This window comes from Schistocerca gregaria, chromosome X, assembly GCF_023897955.1.
Source record: "Schistocerca gregaria isolate iqSchGreg1 chromosome X, iqSchGreg1.2, whole genome shotgun sequence".
Classification (NCBI taxonomy): domain Eukaryota; kingdom Metazoa; phylum Arthropoda; class Insecta; order Orthoptera; family Acrididae; genus Schistocerca; species Schistocerca gregaria.
The window spans coordinates 723,970,074-723,997,616 of NC_064931.1; the positions used below are offsets into that span (position 1 = coordinate 723,970,074).

The window sequence follows — 27,543 nt, forward strand, 5'->3', positions numbered from 1 at the left end:
TTCTATTTACCTATGTTTATCTTCTCCAAACTGAGAATAAATGCAGTCTTGTGTACATACACATTTTTACGTAAAAATACATTAGTATGATCAACTTATGAAATTGGTTTTAATTACAGTTTCTAAAGCAAAGAAATTGTAAAATGCAATTGCACATGCAGGAGATAGATATTCATCAGAATAGATGGAACTCAGAATATCATTCAATCCACATTTGCTAAATAAATACAAACTTGGAAACATTATAAAACGCCTGACATTTTCAACAATTACAAAAATACTTGACATAAATAAGATTTCATACAAAGTAATATAGAGAAAATTTAGTATAATTCAACAAATAATACAAAAAAATCATATGAGAGTGATAAATTTAAGAAATCATTATATGCTGTGCCTTTGTCCCTCTTGTACTGGACAACTTGAAGAGATTTTCATAAAATTCTGCAACTCTTTCTTTCCTTTTACTCACTGAACCTGAATGTGAGTGATATTAAAGGACTTCTCCTGTATTTGTCTTTCTACCTATTAACAAATTTCAAAATATATGGGGATTAGAATTTTGTTATTTGAAACTAAGCACATGATCATTTGATGGCTTCATACTCACATGGAACATGTAAGTGGTCATATTTCTTGAGATTTTTCTTTGTTGAAACAAAACTTTATTTCCACTGGAACTCATTACAAAATCATCTGCACACACAGCAGATTCTTAACTAAATGACATAGCCTTTGAAAGTTGCTGGGAGTGTAAACACATTAATACAAACATATCCTTTGTTAGAACCCAGCATGCAAGGATAATATCATGCCACAGCATTGTGATGCCATCTATCAATTGTAGTAGATTCCATGCAAGTTGCTGACTTATGTTGTTTCTGCAGTCATTACAGTTTTCTACGTGCTTATATCTTCGAGACAAGGCACTGGACTCTCATAATTTTGTACATACTGTATGTCAACCCCAGACAAGTCCATTCATGCCATAAATGCCATTATAAAAAATTTCAGTCTTGCATAGTTTTTGAGATTACTGATTCAATTCAAAACAATAAAAAGTACAAAAGAAAGAAAAGAATAATGTACATTGGGTAGACATCTCATTTTGTTACTTAAGATAGGAGACAGCATATTAACTAACAACTGAAGGAAAATTGTTCAAGCATTCAAATACTTCTTTAAATACAGGATGTCTCAAGAGGAATGGTCAGTATTCAGGGACATGACAGGAATGAAGCTAAAAAGTCTAGTAAACGTGGTCTCTAAGAGGCATACCTTAAGAGCTATGAGATTTCTTCAACTTTGACACTGTGAAACAAACCTCTTCTACTGCAAGCTGTTTCCCTTCCACATTTTGAGAGGTGGTGGTATATACTAAAGAAAAGAAAAAAAAAGTTAAGTAAACATGGCCTCTAAGGTGCATACCTTAAGAGCTATGAGCACTTTTTCATCTTGGCTTCTTTAAAACCCATCTCATCTACTGAACAAATGCTCATGGCTCATTAGGTATGCATTTTAGAGCCCACATTTATGAGAGTTTCTTACTTTGAATGATCATTCCTGTCATATCCCGGAATATTGACCATTTGTCCTGGGACACCCTGTATTTCCATCATCCAGGATGTGAAACAGAAACACAGTCAATAATGAAAATAATTAAATTGATTAAGTACTGCCAGATTGGGTGTCAAAGGTTATTTGAGGTATAAAGATATGAGAGGTATAATGATATGATAGGTATCCAAAAGCAAAAATTATTCCACTTGATAATAGGCTAATTGGCACAGCAACCATTTTTCATGACTGTATAAAGAAACAGTGTCACTTGCAAAGCTGTTTCCATTACAAATAACACATTTCCCCTGGTTTAAGACGTCATCATATTTTATGACAAGGTATCAAGAGCATTTCATATTACTGGTTAGGAAGGCAGTTGATCAAAACTGATGGTGAATAAACCATCTAAAAGACCTTTCTGTCAGAGACTCATGATCAGTTCTGACCAACCACCTTTCTTGCTGCTGATATGAAATACTCTTGATATCTTGTCATAAAATCTGATGATACCTTAACAAGGTGAAACACACTATTTGTAATAGAAATAACTTTACAACTGAGATTTTCTCTATATAAATAAATACAAAAGAAACTCATATTTGCAGAATATTTACTGTGGAAGCATAGCACCAAAACTGGAAAAAATGTGTTTTACTTCATGATTTTGTCATAATGAAAAGTGCAGTATTTTGTTAATAACTTTTGCAGTGCCCCCAGTTGGTTGATGGATTTGGAGAAAAGGACGTAATGAAATTGGCTGCTCATCCAGATGGGAAACATTTTTTATCATTGACAAGTGACGGGAATGTCTATGCATGGGGTTGTGGTGATGATGGACGCCTAGGTCTTGGTGATACTAATTCGAGAGATGACCCGACATTGATCCAGGCACTTGTTGGGAAAACTGTTATCCATATTGCTTGTGGCAGCACATACAGGTAATTTTCTGCTACACACTTAAATTATTTTTGTCCCATTATTAAAAGTGATTAAACTGAAGGAGGTGGTATTGTTGTCTGAAGAATGAGAACTTAAAATAACATACTGTTTTAAATTATTTGAAGCAAATGAAGAATTGCTGTTTACTTTAAAAATGAACTGATGTGTTGTGGCTGTACACACAGTAAGCAGGAAAGAAGGTTCAATGTAGTGGGCATCAGTATTTTGCACACTCTTTGAGGTAGATGATGATGATGATGATGATGATGATGATGATGATTATGATTACCCAGTATCCACGTGATCACCTCGTATCATTGAGACACATGATGATAGTATACTGTAACACCGAAATCAGTTGTAAATAAAATAAGACGTATAAATACAGCTGAAGGTGTCATCCCTACTAGGTAAGGACAGAGTAACAACTATCTTACCGCTATCTGTTGACTTCTACTTGTCTCAGCTCTCACTCTTTTATGTCTGACTTACAAACTGTGTAAGGTCTACTACAACCCTTTGCCTTGATTGCAAGTGATCCTGTGTTTGCATGTCACTTGAACAACCTGCTGAACGTTTTTTCTAATGGAATGTGGTCTTGACAGTGTCAATTGACATACTTGACACTTGGCTGACAATGAACACCATTGGCTAAACCATAGCAGAATACCACAGAGGAGGCTTGTTCACGCTTCTTAGCCATGTATCGCATCACACTGGTAAATGAGCTTAGTCCAGTAGAGCTCCTGCATGGCTGTTGGCCATGTACATTGTTGGATCTTTGTGCCCTATCACTTGCCCCCAGTAGACCAGTTCGTGCCCCATTTCCAGAAGGGTATGTTGGTTTGGGTCCACATGCTTGGGTGTTGACAGGGTGGACAGAAGGGGTGATGGTCCAGCTCAGGAGTCAGCAACTGATTGAGGTTGCGGTTGTAGGTGATAGGTGCATGAGAGACAGAAATCAATTGCGGCTGTGACAGGAGCATAGCGGGTTGCCTTCTCAGGAGCCACCTCTAGGGTCATCACCCTGTACAGATGCTGTCCATTTTCCCCTCAGCATATGAGGCAATGGGGCTTGCCACCCCCACATACTGATTATGACTTAAGATCATTTTGAAATTTCTCTTCCAAACTGTGGAGGGAGCAACCAATGGAGGTTGAGTCACTCCCTTTGATGCCACCTCTGCAACCAGTTGAACATGGTGAAGATCAGTTGTATTTTGAACCCCTGACTGGGTGTCCAGTTTCTCCCTCTACAATCTCCAGATGTTTAAGGCATGGACCTGGGCACTTTCACCCTTACATGCCGATTAAAAGGGGGAGGAATTTGGTAACCACACTTGTCAATAATGTCATGGCAACAGAGGACACGGAACCAATGATGTTGACGGCCAGCAAACTGTGTATAATGGCTGGTCAATAGGGAGTACTTGCACTGTGTGTACTGGAGAGAGCCTCTAGTTTCCAAGGTGCCAAATTAAGATGGCCGCTGTCTCAAGTCAGTTGTGTGTTTACTAGCTTAGCAATTGACGTGCAGATATGTAGTCATATGTTTGCGTGTCTAGGGGAATCTCTTCTTGTCTGATCTCTTAATTATGTCTGCAGCTGACATTCTAGCTTGTGTTCCAGTCTAAATTTGTTTTTGCTCTTTGGACATTATAATTCCCACTGTTGGCAACGTGACAGGCTAGGATGTAGTACTCTGTTGTTTATATTTTTTCATTTATATTTTATTCTGAATATTTATTTGAATCACATTCAGACCATCTTCAAGTATAAAAGATACGTTCAGCCGTGCACTCCACAGTTGTGCTAACATAATCGTTTTTGAAAATTTCTATTTAAGTCCAACATGTTATAACAAAAATGTACTCCGTATTGCTATGTAATTTGTTTATGTATCAAGATAGAATACATGTTTGTTATAACATATTTTGTGTCTAAATAGTAAATTTAAAGAATTATTATTTATTGCTGTTTGGAATGCAGAGTTGAATAGATCTTTCATGACCCAAAGATGGAGTGGATTTGACTGAAATCAGTAATTTAAAAAAAAAAATTGAGTACAACTGCATGTTAAGTGATGCATTTCCTAAAATTAATAAAAAGAAAAAAACAGATGGTTCACAAACAGGCGTGAGTGGAAGAAATAATTACAACTATAATGGAAATGAAATGGAGCTGGGTGTGATTTGTGTGATGATGAATGTTTGGTAGATGGGCAGAAGAAATTCTTTCTGGGATCCAAGAGATAAAAAAAGTACAGCAACATTGACATGATGGAATAACAGTAGATGGTTTTAGGAAACACGTAGAAGCAAAATTTGCTGTTTGTACCTGAAGATTGTGATGTGTGGAGTGACATAAATACATAGTAGTCTACACAGTTAATGAGTCTCAATCCAAGTCAGTCATACCAAATGGAAACCAGGAACAACAGGATGTGGGAATATAATTCCTAGCATCAGTTGTAAGGGAGGCTTGTGACAGGATCTAAATTATTCTAGTGATATGTGAGAAACTTTAAACTGATTGAGAGGTTACCTATAAAATGTTTAGTTGATGTATCCTGAAACAGGGCTGAAGCATATGTTAGTGAAGAAGGTCAATTCAAATGGGTATAAGCTTATTTGGCTTATAAGAATGTGTGTCAGATGATGAAAAGTAAAAAATGGCATATCTTACAAGCTCAATGCCACATATATTTCAAAAATTACTTTAATTTCAAGAACCAGTTTTTATGCTGGAATAAACTAGTTTCTGAAATGATCTAAAATAAACATTTTGTATCCTCAGACATATAAGGTATGTTAATGGAAGAGTGATTATTTTGAAGTGATATGCAAATATTTGAAACATAGCAGTGTAACTTCAATGTTTTATAAAGAGTGTGTACAGAATTTGTCTGAACAACACATTGATGTCACTATTAATTTTATAAAAGGATTTCTTTGAACATAATGAAGTGTGTAGTTGCAAGGTTCACTAGTTAGTTTTAACTGTAACAGGTGAAATTAGTTCAGTCACCAAAACTACTGACGGATTGGTCGTAACATAAAATTTGTACTTTAGTTGTCAGATTAAATGCCATTTAGTTTTAATATTTGATTTGAATTACCATTAGAAAGTCATGTGTGCAATAGACACTCTTTTTTTTTCCTCAACAGAATATTTTTATAGTTTAAGCCGAGGTTACATGGTGTTCCCCACCCACTATATATTCCAGATTTTAAAACAAGCAAAAACAAGAGGCTGGTCTCTGCCACTAGGAAAGTACTTGTTGTACGCTGTGACAAATGCTTAAATAATTTATGGCTGTATGTTGAAAAATAAGGCTCATCCTGAATTATGAATACACATCATATTTCTTGTTTAGTTGATGTAACATCAAGGTAAAGTGGCTGGCAGATTGTAACTTTTTGTAGAACTGCTGGAACTTGTACCCCTGATATTGAATGGCTGCTTCGCTCATTTTCAGGCATCAAAAAACTTACAGGACCTAAAAATTGAGTGATAACAGGGAAAGTGTTTCAATTCATATGTCAACAACCTTTAAGCTGTTAATTATTATACTACTTTAAGAATATAAAAATATTAATTGTTATTAATCATTGTAATATTCAGTTTTGTTAATTGCTTTATTAATGAAACTTTGTGTTATTTCAGTGCTGCCATTACTGTTGCTGGTGAACTGTACACTTGGGGAAGGGGAAATTATGGTCGACTTGGCCATGGTAGCTGTGAAGACCAGAATGTACCAACATTAGTAGCTGGCCTTAAAGGTAGAATGCTATTGCTCAATGCTGTCAGTGTTGTCAAAAATTATCTAGAGGACTTTTGCAATAATACACTGCTGGAAAAAATTAGTACACCCTTTTAGAGGTTTACAATTCATTCAAGATTTATTGTTCCATCATTAATATGGAGTACATGAAATGATTACATTTACAGATCAACAGCACAAGTGTTCCTAAGGTACCAGGTGTCAACCATATTAGTACATCATGCAGCCTTAACTGACAGCAGTGCAGGTGCTGACTCTGGCATCCAGTCAACTGTAAAGATGCATTATGCCATGTCTGCTCAACCCTGTTCACATAGTTCTGTAATAGTTGTTGGTTGATGAGTTGCGCAAGTCTCTTCTTATCCATATCCCATATGTGGTTGAATAGAGACAAGTACAGAGATCATGCTGGGCAGGGAAGTTCCAGCACGCCTTGCAGAGCTCATTGAGTTTCACGGGCAGTGTGTGACTGAGCGTTATTCTATTGAAAGTACACATCACCTTCCCATTGCAAGAATGGCAAAAGAATGTTTAACATCATTCTGCATTGTACCGATTGTTGGTTGACATCCCCACCACAAACACCAAAGGTGAGAATCATAGCTTATCGCACCCCAGACCATAAGGCGTGGGAGTGCCAGTGTGTCTTGGAAAAATACACGCTACAAGACAGTACTCGCCATGTCTGCATTGCACGTGCAAATGACTATCACTTGCATGGAAGCAGAATCTGCTTTCATTGCTGAAGACAATGGCCTGCCATTCCATCTTCCAAGTGATCATCTGATGCCACCAGTTTGCTGTGGAGCAGTATGATCTGTCACTGCTAGCATAACAGTACAATAATTGTGGCAGACATCTGTGCTATGTGGACATCGGGAACCTCATCTATGGACTTGAGAATGTGCACATGACCACTCATACGAGCATCGGTGCACAGCTGATGAAATGCGTCCAACTTGTCCAGTGATTCTCTGAAAGAAGCATCCCACCATCTGGAACACCACTCTTGGACCTCTGTCAAACTCACTCAGTTGACTGTAGGAAGCATGAGTGCATCTCCATGGCATTGTTGCCTGTTTGTTTCACCCATTTGCACCACACTGAGCCTTTTGGCTGTGAGAATTTCCTGTTAAAGGTTAAACACAGATGGCGCTGTGGTAATTATGCCACTGCACTATATGTTGGCAGAAAACGTTGAAACCATTATCAGTACAACTACTAAACTCATGGTGACATATGCCACCATCAGATCGAAATTGATGTCATCTTTCCGGGTGTACTAATTTTTTTCCCCCAGCATTGTATTTATGATATATCATGTTGTGTGTTCACCTCTTTTTGAACATACACTGGAATTTGAAATAATTGATAGTAATAACATATTAGGTTAATAGTGGAGTCAAAAATTATTGTTGTTTTTCCATCATTAGCTGAAAATAAAATTATATTGAGTACATCAAATGGGAAGTTATTCAGCACATACAAAAACATTGAAGTCTCAGAATATCATCTGATATGTACACTTCTGGAAATGGAAAAAAGAACACATTGACACCGGTGTGTCAGACCCACCATACTTGCTCCGGACACTGCGAGAGGGCTGTACAAGCAATGATCACACGCACGGCACAGCGGACACACCAGAAACCGCGGTGTTGGCCGTCGAATGGCGCTAGCTGCGCAGCATTTGTGCACCGCCGCCGTCAGTGTCAGCCAGTTTGCCGTAGCATACGGAGCTCCATCGCAGTCTTTAACACTGGTAGCATGCCGCGACAGCGTGGATGTGAACCGTATGTGCAGTTGACGGACTTTGAGCGAGGACGTATAGTGGGCATGCTGGAGGCCGGGTGGACGTACCGCCGAATTGCTCAACACGTGGGGCGTGAGGTCTCCACAGTACATCGATGTTGTCGCCAGTGGTCGGCGGAAGGTGCACGTGCCCGTCGACCTGGGACCGGACCGCAGCGACGCACATATGCACGCCAAGACTGTAGGATCCTACGCAGTGCCGTAGGGGACCGCACCGCCACTTCCCAGCAAATTAGGGACACTGTTGCTCCTGGGGTATCGGCGAGGACCATTCGCAACCGTCTCCATGAAGCTGGGCTACGGTCCCGCACACCGTTAGGCCGTCATCCGCTCACGCCCCAACATCGTGCAGCCCGCCTCCAGTGGTGTCGCGACAGGCGTGAATGGAGGGACGAATGGAGACGTGTCGTCTTCAGCGATGAGAGTCGCTTCTGCCTTGGTGCCAATGATGGTCGTATGCGTGTTTGGCGCCGTGCAGGTGAGCGCCACAATCAGGACTGCATACGACCGAGGCACACAGGGCCAACACCCGGCATCATGGTGTGGGGAGCGATCTCCTACACTGGCCGTACACCTCTGGTGATCGTCGAGGGGACACTAAATAGTGCACAGTACATCCAAACCGTCATCGAACCCATCGTTCTACCATTCCTAGACCGGCAACGGAACTTGCTGTTCCAACAGGACAATGCACGTCCGCATGTATCCCGTGCCACCCAACGTGCTCTAGAAGGTGTAAGTCAACTACCCTGGCCAGCAAGATCTCCGGATCTGTCCCCCATTGAGCATGTTTGGGAATGGATGAAGCGTCGTCTGACGCGGTCTGCACGTCCAGCACGAACGCTGGTCCAACTGAGGCGCCACGTGGAAATGGCATGGCAAGCCGTTCCACAGGACTACATCCAGCATCTCTACGATCGTCTCCATGGGAGAATAGCAGCCTGCATTGCTGCGAAAGGTGGATATACACTGTACTAGTGCCGACATTGTGCATGCTCTGTTGCCTGTGTCTATGTTTTGTGTTTCTGTCAGTGTGATCATGTGATGTATCTGACCCCAGGAATGTGTCAATAAAGTTTCCCTTTCCTGGGACAATGAATTCACGGTGTTCTTATTTCAATTTCCAGGAGTGTATTATATTCAGTTACACCTAAAGGGGAAGAGTAAAGAGGGGAGAGGATGGTGGGCAAAGGAAAAATCACACAATCATGCATTCAGGTAATGTGATACAAGTGGAAGCTGAATGACTTTAAGCTGTTTACAGGGCAGTGAAAATAGTAAGGCAAGAAAAGACCTTAAAACTGGACCCAGTCAGGTTGCAGCAGCAGGAGGCAAGTTCCGTAAGTGACTGTTACAATCTCTCTTCTAATTTTCAAAAGCCATGGGAAGATGGCATGTCCCAACTTGTAAACAGATTACAGCCTATAAAACATGTGAAGAAGTCTCTACAGTAAACAGTTAGTGGCCGTTAAGTCTGGAAATGTTATTCAGAAAACTAATCAGTCACTCCTTGCTGGCTCATGGGAAATGATAACCATTACCTTCTGCACATCATTGTAAAATGCGTGTAATTACACAACCAACATCTTTGGATTTTCATTAGTATTGAAAGATGTAAGACTGATTAAAAATACAACAGTTGTTGCCAGTATGACTGGAAACTGCGAAATTGTCTCTCCATTTTACTGCCGACTGTGGTTTGCTGTATCATACATAATTGTGTGACAGGATATCCTCTTTAAGGAACACTTAGTTTATTCACTGTCATTGTTTACTTTGCATTTTGTACTATAAGAAGGCTAGCTGAAAGAAGCGTTTGTGGAAAATTTCTGTTTTACTTTTGTCTTCTTTTCTTACTGCGTATTGACAACTGCTGCTGTTACTGTATAGTTGGAAGAATCAACAGGAAAACTGAATATCAAGCAATGGAAAATTCATGATGGAGTATGACAGTATTATGAAAAAGGTTAAATTACTACACACTATCTAGTGGAGATTTTGAGTCGCAGACAGGCACAGCAAAAAGACCTCTAAACAAGTAAGCTTTTGGGCAAAAGACCTTCTGAGTTGTGTGTCGCACACACACACACACACACACACACACACACACACACACACAACACACAACACACAACACACAACACACACTACACAACTCACACAATGACCACTGTCTCTGGCTGTGGTGGCCGTGATGGAGGAAGCAATCTGGGTGATGGGGGTACAGAGGAGGCTGGGATGGGCATGGGGAGGGATAGCAGGATAGGGGTGGGGGATGGTAAAGTGCTGCTTGTGGAAGCATTCGGGGATGAGGTGGGGAGAGAGTAGGGCTAGCTAGGTGCAGTCGAGAAGTTAGACAGAGGGTGGATGGTGGGGGGGGTGGGTGAAGGGGGAGCAGGGGGGGGGGGGAGGAGAGACTTTGGATGTGTAGGTGGAAGAGAGAGGCTGTGAAGTGCTACAGTGGGACAGGGAAGCGGATAGGTGGGTGAAGGACAGTGACTAAAATAAGGTGAGGCTATGAGGGCTGTCAGATTTGTGCACCTACAAACCCTGCCACAGTGAACCCATTCCAGAAATCCAGTCTCTCCTCATATCCTTAGGTGCATCCCAAACCTCTCCCATTCTCTCTCTCTCTCTCTCTCTCTCTCTCTCTCTCTCTCTCTCTATTTCTCTCTCTCTCTCTTTCTCTCTCTGTCTCTCTGTTCATCCATACCACTCCCTGCACTCGTACCTTCTACATGCTTCGTAAAGTCCATAAACGTAACCACCCACAATGCCCAATGGTGGCCAGTTACTATGCCTTGTTCTCATAGACCAACACCTTCAGCCTATTACCCACAACCTACCCTGCTATACAAAAGATACCAACCATTCCCTCCACGGACTCTCCACAGTTCCTGTTCCTTTACTACACAGTGCCTTGCCCATTGCTTCTGATGCCACCTCCCTTTACACTAACATCCCTAATGCACATGGTCTTGCCGGTATTGAAAACTACCTTTCCCAAGGACTGACGAATTCCAAACCTACAACCTCAGTCCTGGCCACTGTGACCAACTACATCCTCACCCACAATAACTTCTCCTTTGATGGCATCTCCTACAACCAAATGTGGGTCGCCCCCTGCGGGTCCGGGGGTTATAATAGGCCCGAGGTATTCCTGCCTGTTGTAAAAGGCGACTAAAAGTAGTCTCAAATCTTTCGGCCTTTATGTGATGGTTCCCTGTCTGGTTTGACCTCCATTCTTCAAAATTTTCCTGAAGAGTGAGCCAATTAGGGAAGGGCTCCTTATGTGGTGCATTGCGTGCATCGTGCATTGAGATTTTTAGCCCACTTTCTTGTCATCACATTTTAGTCCCACTCATTCTCCATTTCTTGGGCAAGGACACCTTCTTGGGAGGGTTTTCCACCATGCACTATCACTTTCTGCATCAACGATGACCATGGACTTCTTTTCACCTGACATTCATCACAGTAGCCAGTCCGTTGTGGTGGAGACGCCGTGTACCCTGTTACTTGTAGCCCCCTGACCACACAGGGATCGCTCTGCTGATGTCTGCACCATTAACCTCCCATATATGCCAAGGGGTAGATGCCCATCCCCCTGTGGCATCAGGACTACCGGCAAGGGCCATCCTGCCAGATGACCTTTGCTGCGGCTGTCCACCAGGGTCCGAGGGATAACCAGGTTGCCACTGGTGCCTTCATCTTGGCCTTCGAGGATGATACATTGCCCGAGAAGGTCAAGGTGATAGTCTGCCGCTGTGATGTAAAGACCTATATCCCTCCCCCGATGCGGTGCTTTAAGTACTGGAAGTTCGGCCATACATCTTCCCGCCGTACTTCCTACGTCACATGTCGAGATTGCAGATGCCCATCATATCTCAATACACCATGTGCCCCACCTCCCATCTGTGCCAACTGCGGAGAGCACCATTCACCTTGCTCGCGAGACTGCAGGATTCTCCAGAAAGAAAGGAAAATCATGGAGTACAAGACCCTGGACCGACTAACCTACGCTGAGGCTAAGAGAAAATTTGAACGCCTGCATCCTGTGTGTATGACATCATCTTACGCTGCTGCTACAACAGTTCTGGCACCATCAGCTCTGCCATTCCCAGTCACCTCTCAGAGCCAGAAGACTATGCCTGCCCCCTTGATGGTGGGGGACATTTCCCTCTCTGTTGCCCCTGCAGCACCTACTTCGGGAGCAACCCCCCTCCCCCAACCATAGGGGACGTCCGTCCCCACTTCTAAGCTGGAGAAGCATAGGTCTCCTTCAGCTTCTCTCTCTAGGAAGGGGTCCCTTGTGTCACTCCCTTCCCAAGTTTCTGTTAGTGGGAAAGATGACACCTACCAGTGACCGAAGAGCGCAAAAGCAGCTGATCGGAGGACCTAGATCTCGCCAGACCCTCAGACACAATGGATATAGACTGCTCAGGCAGTGGTGGCAGCAGGTGACTCTAAGAGTAAACTGCCTCATTGAATGTTCCATGGATTCCCAGCCTCACGATGTCATCCTCCAGTGGAATTGTGGATGTTTTTTCCACCGCCTGGCTGAGCTATGGCAACTGTTAAACTTCACACAGCTGTCTGCATTGCCCTCCAGTAAACTTGGTTCCCGGCAATGTGGATCCCTGCCCTCTGTGGCTATAAGGGATATTACAGGAACCATAGCGACTATAATCGAGTGTCAGGTGGAGTTTGCGTTTATGTCCTAAACTCAGTTTAGTGAACTGTGCCCCTTCAAACCCCTCTTGATGCTGTGGCTGTCAGAATAAAGATGATGCAGGAAATAACTGTCTGCAATGTATATCTTCCTCCAGCCGGTACAGTACCCCTGATGGTGTTAACTGCATTGATTGATCAACTCCATAAACCTTTCCTACTTTCGGGAGATTTAACGTCCGTAACCCCTAGTGGGGTGGCACCATGCTTACTGGCCGAGGTAGAGATGTCGAAACTTTACTGTCTCAGTTTGACCTCTGCCTTTTAAATACTGGAGCAGCCACACATTTCGGTGTGGCTCGAGGTAGTTACTCAGCCATTGATTTATCAATTTGCAGCCCAGGACTTCTCCCATCTATCCACTGGAGAGCACATGATGACCTGTGTGGTAGTGACCACTTCCCCATCTTCCTGTCACTGCCCCAGTGTCAGACCCATGGGTGCCTACCCAGATGGGCTTTAAACAAGGTGGACTGGGAAACTTTCACCTCTGCTGTCACCACTGAATCTCCCCCACACAGTAACATCGATATCATGATTGAGCAGGTGCCTACAACAATTCTTTCTGCGGCAGAAAACATGATTCCTCGCTCTTTAGGGTGCCTGAGGTGTCAGGCAGACCCTTGGTGGTCGCCGGATGTCACTGAAGCAACTAAGAAATGTTGGATCAAACATGTTTTCTCTTACCAGACCCCAACAGGTGTTCCCGGTGTTACCATAAATGGCATGTTATCTAACAATGCAAATGCGTTTGCCGATCAGTTTGCTGAGCACTTTGCTCAAGCCTCTGCATTGGAGAATTACCCCCCAGCGTATCGCACTCTCCTATGGCGGCTGGAAGGGAAAGTCCTCTCGTTCAATACACGCCACAGTGAATCCTATGACGCCCCATTTACAGAGTGGAAGCTCCTCAGTGCCCTTGCACATTGTCCGAACACAGCTCCTGGTCCTGATTGGATCCACAGCCAGATAATTAAACATCTCTCATTTGACTACAAGTGACATTTAGTCATTTTCAACCGGATCTGGTGCGATGGCATCTTTCCATTGCAGTGGTGGGAGAGGTCCATCATTCTGGTGCTCAAACCTGGTAAAAACCCGCTTGATGTGGATAGCTATCGGCCCATCAGCCTCACCAATGTTCTTTGTAATCTGCTGGAATGTATGGTATGTCAGTGGTTGGGTTGAGTCCTGGAGTCACATGGCCTACTGGCTCCATGTCAGGGTGGCTTCTGCCAGGGTTGCTCTACCACTGATAATCTTGTGTCCCTCAAGTCTGCCATCTGAACAACCTTTTCCAGACGGCAACATCTGGTCGCCGTCTTTTTTGACTTACGTAAAGCATACAACATGACCTGGCGACATCATATCCTTGCCACATTGTATGAGTGGGGCCTCCGGGACCTGCTACCGATTTTTATCCAAAACTTCCTGTCACTTTGTACTTTCCATGTCCAAGTTGGTGCCTCCCATAGTTCCATCCATATCCAGTAGAATGTAGTCCCGCAGGGCTCTGTATTGATTATCTCTCTGTTTTTAGTGGCCATTAATGGTCTAGCAGCAGCTGTCGGGCCCTCCGTCTCACCTTCTCAGTATGCAGATGACTTCTGCATTTCGTACTGCTGCTCCAGTACTGGTATTGCTGAGCATTGCCTACAGGGAGCCATCCACAACGCACTGTCATGGGCCCTAGCCCATGGCTTCCAGTTTTCAGCCGCAACATCATGTGTCATGCACTTCTGTTGGCGTCGTACCATTCATCCGGACTCAGAACTTTACCTTCATGATGATCCACTCACTGTAGTCAAGACATGTCGACTCTTAGGATTGGTTTTTGACTCTTGATTGACTTGGCTTCCTCATCTTCATCAGCTTAAGCAGAAGTGCTAGCAGCACCTCAATGCCCTTCGCTTCCAGAGCAACACCCATTGGGGAGCAGATCACTCTACGCTGCTGCGGCTCTACAGAGCCCTGGTCCACCTGAATTGACTATGGGAGTGTGGTTTGTGGTTCGGCAGAGCCCTCAGCATTGCATTTACTCGACCCTGTGCACCGAGTCCGGTGACCAGCATACTGGTGGAGGCTGGTGTCCCTCCATTGCAAATCAGACGTGCACAATTGCTTGCCAGTTATATTTCACACATTTGTAGTTCTCATGAGCATCCAAATTACCGTCTCCCTTTCCCACTCGCGACAGTCCATCTCCCGCATCATCGTCCCAGGTCGAGGCTAACGATTGCGGTTTGCGTGCGGTCCCTTCTCTCTGAACTGGAGTCCTTCCCTTTACCACCTCTACTTGAGGTCCATTCACGTACGCTTCCATGGTTTATGCCTCTGCCGCAACTTCATCTGGACATTTTACGTGGCCCTAAGGACTCCGTTAACCCTGCGGCTCTTTGCTGTCACTTCCTCTCGATTCTTGACGTGTTCTGGGGCTCTGAAGTGGTTTACACTGACAGTCACATTGGCTTTGCCTATGCTCATGGCAGCCATATTGAACAGCATTCCTTACCTGATGGCTGCAGTGTATTCACTGCGGAACTGGTGGCCATTTCTCGTGCACTACAGTATCTCTGTTCATGCCTGGGGAAGTCTTTTCTTTTATGTACTGACTCCTTGAGCAGCCTGAAAACTATTGACGAGTCCATACAAGAGTCTGTCTATGCCCTGGAATCGCCCAGTCGTTCAATGGTGTTCCTCTGGACCCCTGGTCATGTTGGAATGTCAGGAAATGAACTTTCTGACAGGCTGGCCAAACAGGTTACCCAGAAACCACTTCTGGAGATGGGCATCCCCACAACTGACCTGCGTTTGTTATTACTCCGCAAGATTTTTCAGCTTTGGGAGACAGAATGGCAAAATCTCAGTACACCCAACAAACTGTGAGCCATTAAGGGGACCACGAATGTGTGGAAGTCCTCAATGAGGGCCTCTCGCCCTCTTGCAGGTACTTCATGGTTCTCTGCCGGCTCCGCATTGGCAATGCCTGGGGGATCCATGGCTACCTCCTGCACCATGAAGACTCACCTCAGTGTCAGTGGGCGCGCGGTTTACTGTGGCCCATATTATTCTGTTCTTTCCTTCTTTGGCTGCCCTGTGACTTCATCTCTGGTTGCCAGACTCGTTATCATTGATTTTAGCAGACAATGCCTCATCGGCTGATTTGGTTTCACGTTTCATCCATGAGAGTGGATTTTATCATTCAATCTGAGTTTTAGCACATATCCTTTGTCCCTCTGCGTCCTCCACCGTAGTATTTTTAGGGTGGTGGTTTAAATGTGTTGCAGGGTGGCTGGCTTTTCTTTTTACTTTCATGGTTGGCCAGCCACTGTAATGTGCTTCCTTGTTTTACTCTCTTCTGACTGTTTCTTGCATATCTCTGTTGTTTACTTGTCTTATTTTGTTCCTTTTAGTGTTTGTTGCCTTCCCTTCATTCTTGTGGCATTCTTTTATTAGGAACAAGGGACCAATTACCTCATAGTTTGGTTCCTTCCCCCTCTTTTAAACCAATAACCAAATGTGGGTTATGGCAATGGGGACCGTCATAGTACAATCCAATGCCAACCAATTCATGGGCCATATAGAGGAATCCTTCATAACTACCCAGAATCCCAAACCTGTCACCTGGTTCGGATTTGTTGATGAAATCTTCATAATCTGGATTGAGAGTGCAGACAGCCTATCTGCTTTCTTCCAGAACCTCAACACCTTCTCCCCTATTTACTTCGCCTTGTCCCCAATCCAACAAGCCACTTTCCTCAATGATGACCTTCACCTAAAAAATGGCTACATCAGTACCTCCATTCGTATCGAACTTACCAACCACCAACAATAGCTGCACTTCAACAGCTGCCACCCATTCCATACCAAGAAGTCCTTTCCACACAGCCTAGCCACCCGTGACCATCACATATGTAGTGATGAGCTATCCCTGTCAAAATTTATCAGGGGTCTCTCTCACTGAGGCCTTGACAGACTGCAATTACCCTCCCAACCATGTACAGATTCAGTGTCCCGTGCCTCACCCATCCAGTCACACACTGTCTTTGAAAGTTCCACTGTCTGGCCACAGAGGAGAATTTCCACTGTGACTCATAACAATCCATGACTGGAGCAACTGAATCACCTTCTCCACCACAGTTCTGACTACCTCTCATTGTGCCCTGAATTGAGGACTGTTCTTACCCACTACGCTTTCAACCCCTCTGCCACCCTCCCAACTTACACAATATCTTCATCCATTCCTACTCAGCCACTGTTCCCAACCCCTTGTCTGATGGCTTTCATTCCTATAATAGACCTAGGTGCAAAACTGTCCCATAGGTCCTCCCACCACCACCTACTGCAGTCCGGTCGCAAGCATCACCTATCCCATCAAGGGCAGGTTACCTGTGAAACCAGTCAGTCATGTGATCAACAACCTTAGCTGTTATCACTGTGCTGCAGTCTACATGGGCATGACAAACAATAAACTTTCTGTCTGCATGAGTGGCCACTGACAAAACTGTGGCCAATAAACAGCTGTACCACCCAATTGCTGAGCATGCTGTCCAACACAACATTCTTCATTTCAATGACTGCTTCACAGCTTGTGCCACCTGAATCCTTCATACCAACACCACGTTTTCTGAATTGTGCAGGTGGTAATTCTCTCTGCAATATATACTATGTTCCTGTAACTAACCTTGCCCCATCCTTCATTAGTACTGTCCCTCATCCACCTATCCTTTTCTCTATTCCCACTTCGGCACTACACAGTCTTTCCATTCCACCTACACACCCACACAGTCTTTTTATCTCTCACCTTTCCGCCCCCCCCCCCCCACCTCCCCCCACCCTAATTCTAACCTCCTGACTGCACCCAGCTGTCCTTCCCTCTCACCACCTCATCCCTCTATGCTCCCATAAGTAGTACTTTACCATCCCCTGCTCCTACCCTGTGATCCATCAATCCCCGCTCCAACCCCCCTGCCCCGCCCCAGCCCCCTCCTTACCTACACCACCCAGTCTGCTTCTCCCATCATGAGCTGTTGCTCGCAGTCTGGGGTTGGCAGTCAGAGACAGTGGTCATTTTGTGTGTGTGTGTGTGTGTGTGTGTGTGTGTGTGTGTGTGTGTGTGTGTGTAATTCAGAAGAAGGCCTTTTGGCTGAAAGCTTACTTGTTTAGCAGCCTTTTTGTTATGCCTGTCTGCAGCTCAGCATCTTCACTATTTGCTCAGAGCTCTTCACTATTTGCTCAGTAACAGCCTATCCTTTTTTCTTTTAATATTGTCAAAACTGAGTATCAGATTTTCACAAAGAAAGAAAACCAAGCCAGTGTCTTTTTTAATAATTCACAAAACCTTTTTAAATTTACCATAACTACATTGAACTAGAACTTAAAATTCACGAAGAGAAACTCACATGACTATTACAGTTGAAAACCCTCAAAGCAGTATATTTGAAGGTCTGGGGTAGCCATGTCTGCCTTCAGGGAAAGTCTAGGTTCCAGGCAGTCCTATCTACTATACTTTTGTCGTGAGGGGGCAGCACCAGTACTAAGATGTAGTGCTGCAGATGATGGAGGCATCTTTATACCCAATTAATATTCTTCTAATAGACCAGTGTGTTTCCTGTCCTAAGTATGATTTTTCACTTTCATCTAGCCACGCACAGATCTCTTCTTATAGGTTGGCAATACTGACTCCATTCCCATTACCGCATGCAATAATTACCAAGTGAGGTGGCAGAGTGACTGAGACATTAAACTCACATTCACAAATGCTGTGGTTAAAATTACTGTGCTACCATCCAGAATTTCATTTTGAATGGTTTCCCTTTATTCAGCTTAACATTAAAAAATATGTAGTTATAGTTATTGAATGTTTCACTTTTCCTCTACATTTGTTGAAATTATATTGTCCCTGTGTTGGAGCTGTGCCGTCAGACTCGGAATCACTGTCTGACTTAGTATAAAAACTATACAGAGAATCTTCAGGCACATTATCAACTGCATACACTTCATCTTCATCAGCAGGATAATCATTGGAGTGTAATTCCTCTGTTGAATTTGTACACGTAACGAATTTAATCAGAAATGCACTACCAGTTCTGAAGATCAGGATGAATCAATATATCTTTGACATGTGCATCACCATCATCATCAGAAACACGCAAATCAAAATTTCAACACCGTTTTTTCAGAATTTGTAGGCTTTCTACCTAGTTACTGTTCAGCCATTTCACTACGAAAGAAATTATGCTCATGTAACTCATTATCATTAAAGATACCATAAAAAGAAGGAATGTTTGTTTAATTAATGCAGCTATGCCAGGTGCTCCATAAATAAACACAACTTAAAAGCAAGTTGTTCAAACCATGACATCAAGCGGAAGAAATTGAGGCAGTATGTATGACTGTGTGATGCAGCACAGACAATGCACATATTACTTCATATAACATCTCGGCACAAAAGTTACTGGCTACATGTTGTGTACTGTGATATTATTTGAACATTTCACTTACCAGAATGCAAGTATATAAATGACAACACCTTACAGCATCATAGACCACTAACAACAACAGGCCTGTATTTTGGCAGAATGGCAGTAATGTGATTGAATTGTGTTTATTTCATGCCCATCAACTTCAGATTTCAGAAAACTGCTTTCACTTTCTTGATGAGAAAGCTTCACGGAAAGACATCAGTGGGCAAATTTTATGCAGTATCAACAGTATGCTTGCCCACCAAGTGGAAAAGTGACTTAATGCACCAGACAAAATTGGGAATGTTTTGTGGTCGTTTTTTATAAGCACATTAATAATATGCCCCCTGCCAGTCGCTGGTAAGTGGAAGAACTGCACTGTAGCTGGTGTTTCAACCAGAAAATGTTCCCCCTGAGTTGTTGCAGCCATAAGTACTAAATCTGAACCTAAATCAATGAGATAATGCACCTCATATTATGTGGTTGAAAAATAGACCACAAATCTACAAGAGATTAAGGCAAGTAGTGGGAGCTTGTACCCCCAGGAACGGAAATTAAAAACCAACCTTCCGTCCTGCCTTTCATACACTAATTCTCTCTCTCTCTCTCTCTCTCTCTCTCTCTCTCTCTCTCTCTCTCTCTCTCTCTCTTTGTAACTGAAATATATAATACCTGAAGTCGTGATGTGGGATAGAAGTTGGAGGACCACTACAGAGATTATAGGAGAGGAGATGGTAATAGGTAGGACTGTATGACCTCAAGGAGGGTTTGTCGAGAGAGCAGGCATAAATAGACATGTGGACAGGAGACAGCAGTGCTATTAGGTCTTTTATCCCTCCATTTTTCTTTCTTCTACTTTTTTCCTCCTCATCCTCCTCTTACTCGTACTCCTACCACCACCACCACCACCACCACCACCACCACCACCACCACCACCACTACCCCTACTCATCTTCTCCCCCCCCCCCCCCCCCCCCCCCCCCCGCTCTTACCTCATTTGTGACTGTTTTAGCATCAGAAATATTGAGTATGGTACTGTGTTTCATGAAGACCAACATCTCTTTGAATATTAAAGACATCTCCTTTTTGTGTGGGTGTTCATCACCCAGCACTTCATTTGTATGGTGGGTTTTAGTTTATTCTCATAATGATTGTGTATAGCGTGAATGAAGTTTTTTCACATTCTTTGATGCCTGCATGTGTAACCACTTTAGGCACTGTTTTTGAAATGAAACCTAAATAAACTGCTGGCTGTTAAAAATACGTCCATTATTTCAGGTCATTATGTTGTTGATGTTGCGTGTGGCAGTGGAGATGCACAAACACTTGCTGTCACAGACAATGGCCTGGTGTTTTCCTGGGGTGATGGTGATTATGGAAAATTGGGTCTGTACATACTAGATAAGACTGAATCAAATTGTGATTACAGGAGAATAATTTAAAAAGTGCTGTGTAAGTAGAAAACATCATTTTTACATTTTATATGATATTCATTTAGGGCGTGGTGGGAGTGATGGCTCAAAGCTTCCAAAGCTTGTTGACAAGCTACAAGATGTTGATGTTGTTAAAGTTTGTTGTGGTGCGCAGTGTAGTCTTGCACTTACCAGAAGTGGAGCAGTTTACTCTTGGGGAAAAGGTGACACTTATCGTCTGGGACATGCCTCAGAAGAACATATTCGCTTTCCAAAAATTGTGGAGGCACTGAAAGGTACGTTCAGCCAAGTGATCATGTACCTGTGACAGTTACATTTTGTTTGTTGCTCTTTGTACATTGTATCAATGATTTTCCTAATTATGTTGTGTTGTTCAGTTATTTATATGATTCTAAATTTTAAAATATTTTGAAATTTCAACCAGATGATATATTATTAGTTCACATGTTCTTAAATTCCTGACTTTATCATTTACTTTCTTTCTTTTAAAATAATTGAAATGCTGCAAAAAAAAAAAAAATGCATTTGAAGGAAAATATGAGATCAAATAAAAGTTAGACCAGATGGGTGGGAAGGTTGCAAGTGATACTAACATTTCATTTGTGGATTTTGTTACATAAAGGTTGCTGCTTATGGTCTATTGTTTGCTTCTGTCTTGTGTATAAATGAAAAGTTTTGATAATACTATTGAGGCTCTCAATAGAACTTTTGATTACGTATTTGTAGGCCTTCACCTGTTATCTACCACTCTACTGTCAGATTATGAAGATGCATGGCTACTTAGGATAAATAGCCCATTGCTATACAATATTGGGACACTCTTTTGGTAGCAAAGTAGCAAAAATTAATGATTTTGGGCAGAAAAGTTCAAAATAATTTGCAAAAAGTGACTATGATTAAATTCATTGTTTCAGATTTAAAATATTCTGTGGTAATTTTGTGTCATTATTTGAAAATAGCTTTTCCAGTTTGTTTACAAAACGAGTAATTAAAAGTTGAAAAAACAGTGAATGGCTAGTGAGATACATAATTGTATCTTGCTAAAGAAAAAAGGAAATTTATAAGTTAGACTGTAAAAGTGAAGCTGCTACTGGGGTTTTTGAAAGGACCTCTAAAATCAAATAGGGAAAAATATAAAAAAATCTAAAAGTGTGCACATTATCTCTTAACATAGTAATGCAAATGACAATGTTACTTCTGTATTGACAATAGTGAAATGAGAGAGGACAACAGACTGACGAACAAAATACCATATCTATTGATCTGAACTGAAAGGGTACACATGGTAATACATATGTAGAATGTATTTATAATAGTCCTTTTTAAAATAAAGACAAGACAATATAAGAAAGAAATTCAGCACACAAATCGAGAAAGCAACATCCATAAAATTTAATTATCTGTTACTCTCATCCACTTCTCAAATTGAAATTAATTAAATAATAAGCAACCTAAAAATATAAAAGCTCATTCAAATTTGACAGCATTTCCAATAAAATACTGAAGAATTGATGTCATGTAACAGTTATTATCTTCAAGATACAAAGGACTTGTAAAGGCATTAGCTGCCAGTGGGCATTGATTTATTTCAATGTGGCAAGTTGAAAATTTGTGCTGGACTGGGTGTCCTGCTTACTAGGCAGATGCGCTGACCACTACACCATCCCTACACAGTGGTCACCACAACTACACGGACTATCCTAGCACACCTCCTGTCAGACCCAAATTCTCATTTTATACGACACACTACTAATGTAGTGCCCCTGCTCATTAGCCTCATTACTCGCAGCAGCTCGCTGATTCGTATGAGAGTTCGATCTTGGTGTGCATCTGCACTGAAGAAATCATTGGCTATCATCACCTTAATTATATTTGTGGCATCTGTTCTTTTGGACATGTCCCAAAGAACAGATACCATTTTGATGCTGTAGCCTCTATGAATCAAGACACAAAGGACTTAAAGACATTAGCTGCCATTGGGCATTGATATATATCAATGAGGTAAGTTGAAAACCTGGGTTCGAATCCCAGTCCAGCACAAATTTTATGTGTGCTCTGTTGACATAAATCAATGCCCACTGGTAGCTAATGTCTTTATTTCCTTGGTGTGTTGATTCATAGTGGCTGCAGGATCAAACTGTTGTCTGTTCTTTCGGACATGCGCGAAAGAACAGCATCACATATGTAAGTATTATCTTTTCTGAAATACATAACAAAATGGTCTCATGAACATACACTGGCCCCACACACTCCTTACCAACTGTGGGACGTAGTGTTGGATACACAAGAGAGTCTTGTGGACAGTGAACAGTGTTGTTGTATGGAATTGATTGTATAACTAACAAATTGCTCATGTCATACATAACAGGGGGAGTTGTGTCATATAAGCCAGCAGCTGTCTTCAGAGACTATTTCTCTTTTTGGGAGAAATAATTAATGGTGTTCCACAATGTTTCCATTAGTTCGAATGTTGTACACATGCAGACTGAAGAAACAAATGAAAATTTGTACCGAAGCTGGGATTTGGACCTGGGCTTCCTTTTTCATTTGTCACTTCTGTCTGCATATATCCATCATAGATGTAGAGACTTGATAGGTCTATGGGTCCGTGTCGTTTCATTTGAGTTCAGATGTTGTTTTTGATGTATGCAAACAACTTTCCATTTAATACTCATCAGATAGAATTATGTTAGTTCTCTCTGCAGATTACACAATAATTATAATCAATTACAGTTAATATATAACAACAGTGAGTTTAAAAGAATGATTTACTGGTTTCCTGCAAATGCTTTCTTTCTCAGAGAGATGGAGATGGAGATACAGAGAGAGAGAGAGAGAGAGAGAGAGAGAGAGAGAGAGAGAGAATCAAAAGGCTGCAGTGCCAGTGATAAATTTGATACATGAGCAAGAGCTTGGAAGTTAGACAAAACTTTCAAATATGTTTTTTTTAAATATATTAATGAGGATTTAAGTTAAGAAAAAATTACAACCTTTCTTACCCAATAATATGAAATATATACCATATTGCTAAGTTAAATTTGAAAGTAAAACTAAAAAAGTTCCTTTTGGGCATCACCTTCTATTATATGAAAGAATTTTTATTTAGAAAGTTATTGGTACAAAAAGTATGCAGGAGAGTTACTGTGAAGCTTGGAAAGTAGGTGAGAGGTATTGTTGGAATTGAGTTGTGAAGGCAGGTTGTGTATTCTCTGTGGATAGCTCAGTTGGTAAGAACATTGGCCATGAAAGGTAGTATTTTACGAGTAAGTCAGATCTCAACCTGACATAGCTTTTTATCCTGTCAGGATGTTTCACAGTCGTGTGCACACTGCTGCAGACAAAAATTCATTCTGGTGGTTGTTTGTGTGGCCAATTTGTTGTGATTTGTGTGGTCCTATCTGCTGCTTCTTATTTAAAACTAAGTTTTTCTCTTGGTATTAGTGCATTTTGAAATGATGTCTAGAGACTATGTTAAAAGCCCTTGCATTCCATATTTTAGGGAAACGTGTGATGTCACTGGCTGTTGGTGCAGGTCATGTATTAGCATTGACAGATGAGGGAGAAGTATACGGTTGGGGAAGAAATGATTATGGTCAAGTTGAGGAGACAAATGGAACAAGTATTCTTGAACCAATGCTCGTGACATCCCTTCAAGGAAGATCTATTGTTGGCATTGCTTGTGGCCCAATACAGGTAACTTGCTCCTTATAAAATACAAGAAATAATTTACTTACTTTATTCTCCATAGATAAATACACTATGTGATCAAAAGTATCTGGACAGCCCCAAAAACAAATGTTTTTCATATTAGGTGCATTTTGCTGTCACCTACTGTCAGGTTCTCGATATCAGCGATGTCATTAGTCATTAGACATAGTGAGAAAGCAGAATGTGGTGCTCCGCGGAACTTATGGACTTCGAACGGGGTCAGATGATTGGGTGTCACTTGTGTCATATGTCTGTATGCAAGATTTCCACACTCCTAAACATCCGTAGGTCCACTGTTTCTGATGTGATAGTGAAGTGGAAATGTGAAGGGATGTGTACTGCACAAAAGAATACAGACTGACCTCATCTGTTAACTGACAAAGATAGCTGACAATTGAAGAGGAACTCCAAACTGCATCAGGATCCACTGCAAGTACTATGACAGTTAGGTGGGAGGTGAGAAAACTTGGAATTCTTGGTCGAGCGGCAGCTTATAAGCCACACATCATGCCGGTAAATGCCAGATGACGCCTCGCTTGGTGTACATAGCGTAAACATTGGACGATTGAACAATGGAAAAAATGTTGTGTGGAGTGAGGTATCACAGTACACAATATGGTGATCTGATGGCAGGATATGGGTACGACGAATGCCCGGTGAACGTCATCTGCCAGTGTGTGTAGTGCCAACAGTAAAATTCAGAGGCTGTGGTGTTACGGTGGTGTCATGTTTTTCTTGGAGGTGGCTTGCACCCCTGGTTGGTTTGCATGGTGCTATCACAGCACAGGCCTGCATTGATGTTTTAAGCCCCTTCTTGCTTCCCAGTGTTGAAGAGCAGTTCAGGGATGGTGATTGCATCTTTCAACACGATCGCGTACCTGTTATGGAGCGGCCTTCACAGAGTCCTGGCCTGAATCCTATAGAACACCTTTGGGATGTTTTGAAATGCTGAATTCATGCCAGGCCTTATTGACCGACATTGATACCTCTGCTCAATGCAGCACTGGGTGAAGAATGGGCTGTCATTGCCCAAGAAACCTTCCAGCATCTGATTGAACATATGCCTGCGAGAGCGGAAGCTGTCATCAAGGCTGAGGGTGGGGCAAAACGATACTGAATTTCAGCATTACTGATGCAGCATGCCACGAACTTGTATGTCATTTTCAGCCAGGTGTCTGGATACTTTTGATCACATAGTGTGCAACATTTGTTATGGATTATGGGCATTACTACAATTCATCTCATAACTGTGCGGGATCAATTACAAAAACACAGTATACGTCAATTACTTATAAATAATATTGTTCAAGTGAAGATAATCTATTCCACTAAGAGAAGTTCATATGTTACAAAAGCACTAACTAGTAAAATACAACTTCAAAGTAACTTAAGAGCAGCTTCCATTTGAACTTTTTATAAACTTTGGAAATTTGTTAAACAGTGTGATCCCCTCATGATAGGTACTGTTAGCATCTTGTGCATTAGCCCTGCCAGGTGATAATCACAGTTTCTTATAGTGTTATAAATACTTACAATCAACAAAACAAAAGTGTTTGCCTGTCTTGATAGGCTCGGGTACCTTATGCACCAGTAATAATGCAATAGTCTGGCAGACGTGGCAGCACAACATTTAACACCGTTTTAGCAGTGGATGTGTTCCCTTCTTATTGTAAAAATTTTATGTATAGAACTTTTTTATTTTCTCTGATTGTGTATGATTACCACATATTGATTTATATATAAATTATAACACTTACTTTTATCTATTTCAAATGCAGAGATACTGCTTCTGACTTGAATAAACAAATGTGAGAAAACTCTATATTTACTTGGTTGCCAGTTGCTGCATGGCAGCATTTGAAGCTCTGAACCTCCCCTGAAGTAATTAGGGTTTGTGTCCCCTTGATACTAATATTTTTTTTTACATTATATTCTTTGTTGATGTGTTGAAAGTGTAACATGAATATAGTCGAAATATGTCAAACATGGTAACACACTGCACCACAGACAAGTATATGACAGGCTGTCTCAGCATATGCAGGCCATGACAGACAGTGTCCTATCACCCATCCAGTATGATGGTTTCAGTGCACTTGAAGCAGCAGCCAGGTGTGGCATTCAACCATGCAGTGTCCAGAAATGGATAAATCAGTGATGCGAAACAGGTGCAGTGGTCGGCTTTGAGGGTCAGTCTTAGGATAGGTGTCAACACCTAAGACAAAGTGTTAGTGAACGCCTGTATGGAATGATTATTTTTAAACTTCTTCCGCTGGACCCAATCCTCCACAGTGGGATACGCCTTGCCACTGGTGCCTTCCGGACCAGCCCTGTGGACAGCATACTTGTGGAGGCAGGTGTCCCTACACTGTGGTTACGACGCCAACAATTACTGGCTGCTTATGCTGCCCATGTTTTTAGCTCGCCCGGGCATCCAAATTATCGTGTCCTGTTCCCGCAGTCAGTTGTCCGTCTGCCAGAACGTCGGCCCTGGTCGGGTTGTCCGATCGCCGTATGCATCAAACAGCTTCTCTACGGGCTTGGGTGTTTCCCTGTACCACCTCCTTTCCGGGCCCCTCTGCGTACACCCCATGGTGTGTGCCTCGCCCTTGCCTTTGGCTCGACTTGGCACAGGGCCCGAAGGACTCAGTCCCTCCGGAGGCCTTCCGACGCCGCTTTTATTCCATCCTGGCCACGTATCAGGGCTCTGGCGTTGTCTATACCGACAGTTCGATGGTTGCTGGTCGCGTCAGTTATGCACTAACTCTAGGGAACCATTCTGAACAACGTTCGTTGCCGGCTGGCTGCAGTGTTTACACTGCTGAGCTGGTCACCATCTTTCGTGCCCTAGAGTATATCCGCTCCTGCTCAGGTGAGTCCTTCGTTATCTGTAGCGGTTTACGAGCTCTCGACCAGTGTTTCCCTCGTTCTCGTCTGGTGATCGCTATCCAGGAGTCCCTGCATGCTCTTGCCCGTTGCGGCAGATCTGTGGTCTTTGTTTGGACCCCAGGCCATGTTGGGATACCCGGAAGTGAAACTGTTGACCGCCTGGCGAAAGAGGCCACTATTGCACCATCTCTGGAGATTGGCCTCCCAGCGACTGATTTGCGGGCACTAT

General features: G+C 42.5%; 1 protein-coding gene across 2 annotated transcripts in view; it reads left to right on the forward strand.

The window, feature by feature from the left end:
- Positions 1–27,543, forward strand: part of LOC126297739 (E3 ubiquitin-protein ligase HERC2) — a 752,343-nt gene that overhangs the window by 110,080 nt on the left and 614,720 nt on the right. For both annotated transcript variants that reach the window (XM_049988889.1, XM_049988890.1), the window contains 5 exons: positions 2,269–2,498; positions 6,166–6,281; positions 20,566–20,673; positions 20,786–20,995; positions 24,220–24,413. In XM_049988889.1, coding sequence (XP_049844846.1) covers positions 2,269–2,498; positions 6,166–6,281; positions 20,566–20,673; positions 20,786–20,995; positions 24,220–24,413 — 858 coding nt within the window. The remainder of the gene's footprint in view (positions 1–2,268; positions 2,499–6,165; positions 6,282–20,565; positions 20,674–20,785; positions 20,996–24,219; positions 24,414–27,543) is intronic.